The sequence below is a fragment of the Arvicola amphibius genome, chromosome 7 (genome assembly GCF_903992535.2).
Source record: "Arvicola amphibius chromosome 7, mArvAmp1.2, whole genome shotgun sequence".
NCBI classification, from domain to species: Eukaryota; Metazoa; Chordata; class Mammalia; order Rodentia; family Cricetidae; genus Arvicola; species Arvicola amphibius.
In genome coordinates, this window is record NC_052053.1 from 48,701,134 (window position 1) to 48,708,662 (window position 7,529).

At 55.2% G+C, this 7,529-nt stretch overlaps 1 protein-coding gene across 1 annotated transcript; it reads right to left on the reverse strand.

The window, feature by feature from the left end:
• Window positions 1-346: 346 nt before the first annotated feature.
• Window positions 347-6,693, reverse strand: C7H9orf50 (chromosome 7 C9orf50 homolog). The gene is given in 7 exon segments (XM_038335668.1): window positions 347-454; window positions 772-967; window positions 1,078-1,243; window positions 2,672-2,784; window positions 5,844-5,936; window positions 6,054-6,238; window positions 6,241-6,693. Coding segments are annotated over 7 exon segments (1,314 nt in total).
• Between the last annotated feature and the right edge of the window lie 836 nt (window positions 6,694-7,529).

Genomic DNA, 7,529 nt, shown 5'->3' on the forward strand with positions numbered 1-7,529 from the left:
CCAGACTAAGATAACGGCTGGGGGTCTGCTTCAGACATGGACTGACCTAGGTTTGTGGTGGTGTAGAGAGTTAATCACCACCCAGGAAAACAAGACCCTGGGATGCCCCGTCTCTCCACCTCCAATCCCCTGCCCGCACCAGTTTCATCCCAGCTGTGATCCCACCCTAATCTCCCCCACCCGGGAGCCCCAAGTGGTCCCAAATCAAGCACCCAGAGTGGCTTGTTTTGGGAGACCTAGTGATCCATCTCAGCCACCTGGGAAGTGTGTTTATTTGTGGGGCGAGAGAGCGCTCTTCTCATTGCCTGGCCTGGGTACACCCCTGGGTTGGGGCGCCAGCAGGCGGTCACCTCTGAGCCTGCTGCCGGTTTGTGGATGGCAGGAGGAGCCGGTAGCCCTTAGGGCGGCCTCGCTTCAGGATGGATTGCAGCACCAAACTGGGCAGAAAGGGCTCCTAGAGTGAGAAGGAGGCCCAGCTGGGCACTGCCAAGGGGACCTCAGGGAGGAGACACGTCCCCCCAAGGCCCAGGTGGGAGGAGACAGGTCCATGCCCCGCCCCTCCCCCGGCCCAGGTGGTTCCGCAGCTGGCCTAGGCAGCCCACCCACTCACTAGCAGCAAGGCAGCTGACAGCCTGGCTCAGGTACCTCCTCACCCTTGCCTGCAGGGCTCCACACTGAGGGAGGCTGGCCACAGACCAAGCAGTAAGCCCCACGGTGACTCAACAGAGAGGGTCCCCTACAGAGTCACTCGGGGCTGCTGCTTCTAGTGACCAGCTGCCTGGGCTGCCCACCAGCGTCTGGCACCAGGGACGGGGCAATTTGCCCCACCTGCTCCACAGTGTTAGGGGTGTCCAGGAAGGTCCTGAGGCCTCCCCGTGGCCTTTGGGTGGTGGCCCTGGAGATGAAGGGTAGACGGCTGCTCATGGTGGCATCTTCAGAAAGGTAGACCTGTGGTTCCTGAGCTGACCTGGTGGGGAGATAGGAGTCTATGGTTTTGTGACCTCAAGTGCCAGACCCATTTACAGCTTGTATCTGGAGGGACCACAACCCTCCTGCTTCCTCCACCCAGAGCCTCACACTCGGGGGCAGTTCCAGTATGAGGAGCCGGCCATACTGTCTTGGACCCTGGGACGCAGGGCTCTGGGCAGACTGTCCAGCCATCTCCCAACACTCCCAAGCACCCGCTCTGACACAGACACTGCAGGCAAAGTCGTCTGCTCACATGGAAAGATGTTCTGCCGGACTAGAAGAGAGAGAGGAGCAGAGTGACTTCCCTGGCCCCTCCCCCAGGGAGGGGCACACTGACGCCCCCACCCTCTCTCCTCTTTCTGGTTGGCAAGGCTAGACGGAACCCCGTCTCCATGGCAACCACAGGCTCCCCAGTGCCTTCTGGCTGCCTCCAGAGAAGTCCTGGGTTTAAAAACTACCTTCCGTGACTGTGGCTGTCGTTGCTACCAAGCTGTGCCCTGCCCTGCCCCTACTCCTGCTCCAACCTCCAATCGCCCCTTTTTTCTAAAGTAGGAGGGCCAGGCACCCCACCACAGAAGTTCCAGAGAGGATGCCAAGATTCTGCAAGGGATGGAGGGAGAGGGGTTTCAGGGTGCTTGCTCTTCCTAGAACCCGCCATTCCCAGGGGCTGTCTCAGACAGGAAGGTCTCAGAAAACACGGGCTAGTCCTGGTGCCATGGGATATGGCCACAGTGCTTAGCCTGTCCTTGGATTTCTGGAACATTCTGACCTCTATTCTAGGCTTTCTTACACAAACACTTTCTGCCTCAATTTTCTCATCAATCAAATAACCAGAAAGCTGGGGGTGAGGCATAGTGACACACACCTGTAATCTTAGCAGCTGGGAGGTGGAGGCAGGAGGATCTGTATTTCAAGGTCAACCATGACTACCCAGTGGGACAGCCTAGGCTACGAGAGACTCTGTAAATCAATATTGTTAGTCCTAGGCACAAGAGCTCTTAAATCTATTAGCTGAAATTCTATTTTTCTGATACACACATATGCACAAAATATAAATAGCCAGAAGTTGGGATATTCTCTGAACCTTGTGAGTGTTAAGGGGACGGTCCTGGGGGCCACCAAGTCCCAAGTACCAAAAAAGGGGTGTGTGTGGAGATGGTTTCCTCCTGTCTTCCTCATTATCCTGCCTGCCTCCCCACACCCAGTCAGAAATGTCAGGGAGATCACGAGATCCCCTTCTGCAGGACGCTGAGTTTCTCTGGTGGACTGCAGCAGTTCTCAAGGGGACCGACTCCCTCTGCTCCGGCTTTCTGGACATCTGGCCAGCCTGACCCTGGGGGTCTACTTTCAAGAATTTGTGAGGAAGATGCTTCCGGAAACTGCTGAGGGGATGGGAACCTGAGCAAGCTGGGGCGGCAGCATGGACGGGCTCTCTAATGACAGCCAGGCCTGGGCTGTCATTGTTTCCAGCAGCTACTCCTGACCACCTGTCTGACGCCACTCCTCTCTGCTGGGCTCTAAGGACCCCTACACTTTCCTTGAAGATCTCCTTGGTGTCTTCTGAAAAGGCCTGTGTGGGTACTTCCTCTCTGGAGTCAACGGCCTACCCGGCTCTTTAAGGATCCAGAGCCACACCTTTGACCCCTGCACTCCTGGCAGGAGTTTTCTGGAATCTCGGCTCTAGAAGCAGCTCTCTGCTTACCTGCACGGTTGCGTTCCCAGTAGCGGAGTGCTGTATCCTGCAGGGTCTCGTCGGCAAATCTCACCCGGAAAGGACAATAGCGCCGGCGAGGCCTCGAGCCTTCTCCAGAGGGGCTGTGAATGAGTAGACTCTTCACTTTGGGGACCTTTGAGCTGTGGAGTCTGCTGAGGGAGGTGAGGGGCAGGGGAACCAGGGCTCCCAGGAAGATCTTGGACAGGGCTGGAGAGATGGCCCAGTGGTCAACAGTGGTTAAGAGGACCTTAATTTGGTTCTAGCACCCACATTGTTGGCTCAAAACTGCCAGTGACTTCAACTTTAGGCGTACCTGAGGCCCTCTTCTGGACTCTGCAGGCAACCACGGCTCATGGGCACACCACATCCCCCATAAATAAAATAGAAATCTTTGAAAGATCTGCTCTTGCTTGGTGGCTGGGTCACGCTAATCACGTCAGCAGGCCTTTTCCAAGGCTTGTTCTGGTCATCGTGTGACATGCTCTATCCGATCAAACCTGCACAGTGTCCAGGAAGCCCTGTCACTATCCCAATTACAGGTGAGGAAACTGAAGCACAGAGATGCTGTCACTCAAACGTCACACCAGAGGACAGGATTGTGCACTCAGGAGCCAAGAGGTCCTGACGCACAGCAACCCGTCTCCTCATTCGTGAAATGGAGGCCATCAAGCCAGGCACAGTGGCCTATGGGACACTTGGGGGTGGGGGTAGAGGCAGGAGGATCAGGTGTTCAAGGTCATCCTCAGCCACACAGTGTGAGCCCCCCCCCCCACTTTGTGAGACCACGTGTCAACAAATAAAGATAAAAATAAGGAAATCATGGTGCCCCACCCCTTCCTCAGGACTGGCGTGGAGAGGTGGGGTGGGCTGAATGCAAGAACCTCCTGCTTGAGGGTATGCCGAGCAGAGAAAACATCGCTAGCTTAGCTTCAAGCTGTTCCGAGAGTTGTCGGTCTCAGTTATGCCACCAAGGCCGTATGAGGGGGGCACCCTGTCCTCAAGGCTCCACTTCTCAGTTTTTCTCCATCCGGTCATGTGCTGTGTTATAGGCAGGATCATTCCGCCATCACAGGAGCCGGGAGAGTGGAATACCCTGTGTGAGGGAGCACCTAAACAGGGCCTGTCATGGGGCTGTGCTCCGTGAAGGGCGAGTTCGATTTATATGTAATAGATCAAGAGGTCAGATCTGTTCCTTTCTCCCTCAGGGGCGGGGCTGCGGAGCCTGGGTGCTTGGGCACTCAGAATGACCCCTTGCACCTTCACCGTGGGCACATTCATTTACACATCTGCACCCACTCCTCCTGTGCCGTCTCTTTGTGGATGCAGAGGATGTGTTTCTCGTCTGTCCAACAGAGAGCCACACAGCTGGGGTGACTAGGGTAGAACTTGGCTTTAGGTGCTGGGGCTCAGCTAGGCTGCAGTCGTGTGCAGACAAGCGCCATCTCTGTCCTGGCCACAGCACCAGGCTTAGCTGTCTCCTAGCTAAGTGGGTGAGATCCTAACTTCCCTGCCTAGGGAAGATCACTGGAGAAAGATATTGCTGTGAGGGACTGTTGCATACAAACAGTGTCCCACTGTAGCCTATCTTTGTTTGTGATCACTTTATGTGCATTAGTGTTTTTCCTGCATGTGCATCTGTGAAGGGTGTTGGACACTCTGGAGACAGAGTTGTGAGCTGCCATGGGGGTGCTGGGAATTGAGCCCAGGTGTTCTGAAAGAACAGCCAGATCTCTTAATGGCTGAGGAGGCATCTCTCCACCTTCCTAGTCTCTACTTGGATCCTGGAGAACTGTGTCAGGAAGGGGTCTGAGGCTCACAGAGAAATGTGCAGTGATCCCTTAATATTGTCTGCCGTGGATACAGATGGAACGGCAATAGGATGCCTGCTGAGTATGCATGCTCTCTGGTCCATCTGTCCTTCCTTCCCTAACTTAATTAATTTATTGAGACAGTTTCACTGCCAAGTCCTGGCTGTCCTGGAATTCACTGTGTAGACCAGGCTGGCCTCCAACTCACTCTGCTTCCAGAATACTGAGACTAAAAACATGTACCACTGGGGCTGGAGAGATGGCTCACTGACTGCTCTTCCGGAAGACCTGAGATCAACTCCCAGAAACCACATGGTGGCTCACAACCGTCTGTAATGAGACCTGGTGCCCTCTTCTGGCCTGCGGGCATACAAGCTGGCAGAACACTCAGACCTAAAAAATACATAGCTGTTTTTTAAAGAAGGTACAGCACCACACCCAGCTCTCTGGTCTTTAAACTCCCAGGCAGCCTTCTCACCCTTGCTCTAGCCTGTTTAAACCTGCTGTTTCTTTCCCCTATCCCTGAAGAGCTCTCTAGCGTCCAGGTAAGCATCATTAGTGCTTCCTTTCTTGCTTCCGTTTATTTCTTTGTCCTTCCGCTAGTGTTTGATACATAGTAAGACTTTGTAAATGGGAAATGACAGGAAATGAGAGGATGGGACAGTGGCTGGATTTATGACAGGATCTGAGCTGAAGAGCTGACTCTCAGGGCGGATAGCTGGATGGTTAGACAGACGGATGTGCAAACTCCATGGGTAGTTTTATTACTTGGGGAGAGGTGACTGGCATCCTGGGCTTTAAGTGAATGAAAGAGGGGCTGGAGAGATGGCTCAGAGGTTAAGAGTATTGTCTGCTCTTCCAAAGGTCCTGAGTTCAATTCCCAGCAACCACATGGTGGCTCACAACCATCTGTAATGAGGTCTGGTGCCCTCTTCTGGCCTGCAGGCATAAGTGAATGAAAGAATATTATTGGGCAGCTATAGCCAGGTGGAATTGGTGAACAGATAAAAGGCTGGCTGTCCGGGGGCAGTTACAGGTTCATGGCAATAGATGCCCTGAGGGATAGATATCTGAGATATACACACTAGTGTATAGTTCACGGTCTAAGGTGATAGATGAGTGGATCGATGGATACATGTTAAATCCATTAGTGAGTGACCGGAAGTGAGGGAACAAAGGAGTGCCTTACTGCTCCCCCTGCGTTGGGGAGATGAGATGGTTCCATGTGTTAAGGTGATTGACAGGTAAGCCTAGCGACCTCTGTTTTACTCCCCAAACTCAGGAAGGTGGAAGGAGAGAGTCAGCTCCACAAAGGGATAGCTCGTCGAGTAACTACAGCTACTACTACTCACGGGTTGGCCTTTCTGGCTGTTATGAATTCACCTCTTGGAGGCCCCAGGGTAGGCTTCTCTCTAAAACTGTCCTCTGAGTGCAACGACTGGTCCCTTGAAGGCAAAGAGCTGCTTTGGAGCAAAAAAAGCCAAAAGCTGATGGGAGCAGGGCCCCACTCTGTAGCAAGCAGGGCAACCCCTCCTTTGCCAAGAAGACATCTCTCCACTTACCGCAGGTCTGGGAGGAATGAGCAGCTGGGACGACGCAAACCTAGGTAGTGCTCTGATGCACCCTTGGTGTACTGTGGCGTTGAGGTTGCTGCGGGGACTGGGGCGGGGGGAGAGTAGGAGGAAGAAAAGAAGAAGGGGAAGAGGAGGAAAGCCCAGTGAGCTGGGGACGGTCTTCACTGGGGACCCTAGCCCCTTCCCTACCCAACTCCACCGCTGTTCCCACGGCCTCACGGTGCGCCTCCGGCTCCGCGCATTTGGCGCGCAGCTGGTGCAGGAAGTCGCGGAACTTGGTGGGTAGAAACTCCCCCAGCAGCGTGCCCACGGCGTCAGGGTCGTCGCGGGCCGCGGGCTGCCATGTTCCCCGGGTCCCCGATCCCCGGGCCATGCCGGACTGCAGCAGCGGCGGCAGCAGCAGCCCGCGCAGGGTTCCGCGGCCCCGAGGCCCGTACGGGACCCCAGGGGACAGGTAGGGCAGACGCCCGCCGTCCTGCCACCACGTGCCGGCTGCGCCTCGCCCGGTACCGACGTTGGTCGTGGGCAGCCTGGGCAGCAGAGGAGTGGAGCGCCGTGGGGCGGCCCCGTCGGGACACCTCTTGGGCTCGTAGGCCGGGATCCCCGCTGCAGGCCGGCGCCAGAACATCTTGAGTCCGAGCTCAGCTCAGGACATCTTTGCTTCTGGGAGACGCGCGCGCGGGGGCGAGCGGGACCGCGGGGAGGTCGCGCGCCAGCCCGCAGGCCATAGCGCCAGGTAGGGGCAGCTGGAACCGGCTCGGGCAGGACCCTCCCCTGCTGTGTTCGCGCCCAGTTTTGTCCTTGCCCTGCTGTGTCTGCGCGCAAAGACGACAACGGCGGGGACGCCAGCCCTTTAGGGGTGGCTGTGACGTTGACGTGAGCTAGTACACGCCGGGTGCCTGGCACAGTGCTGCAGCCCGGGCACCTGCTGGCCGAGGACCGCCTTTCTTATCACTTAGCACAGTTGGGAGAGGGCTTGCCTAGAAAGTGCAAGAAACAGCATGGAGACCCATGCCAGTGATCCCAGAATTTGGTTAGACAGAGTCTGGAGAGCTGGATCAGTGAGAGGAGAGGGGCTCAATTCCCAAAACCTTCAGGAGTTTTCAACCTCCAGTCCCAGGGAATCCACCACCCTCTTCTAGTCTCTGAGGGAACCAAGCACACACGTGGTGCACAGCCATGTAGGCAAAACACTCATACACATAAAATTTAACTTCTTTCTTAAATTTAAGGCTATTGCTGGGCAGTGATGGCACACACCTTTAATCCCAGCACTCGGGAGGCAGAGTCAGGCGGATCTCTGAATTTGTAGCTAACCTGGTCTACATACAAATTCCAGACCAGCAAGAGCTACATAGTAAGAATCTATATCAAAATTAACAAACAAATAAATAAATAAACTCAAGGTTGTTCTTGGCTTCATACCAACTTCAGGGTCAGCCTGGGCTAAGTGAGACTCTGTCT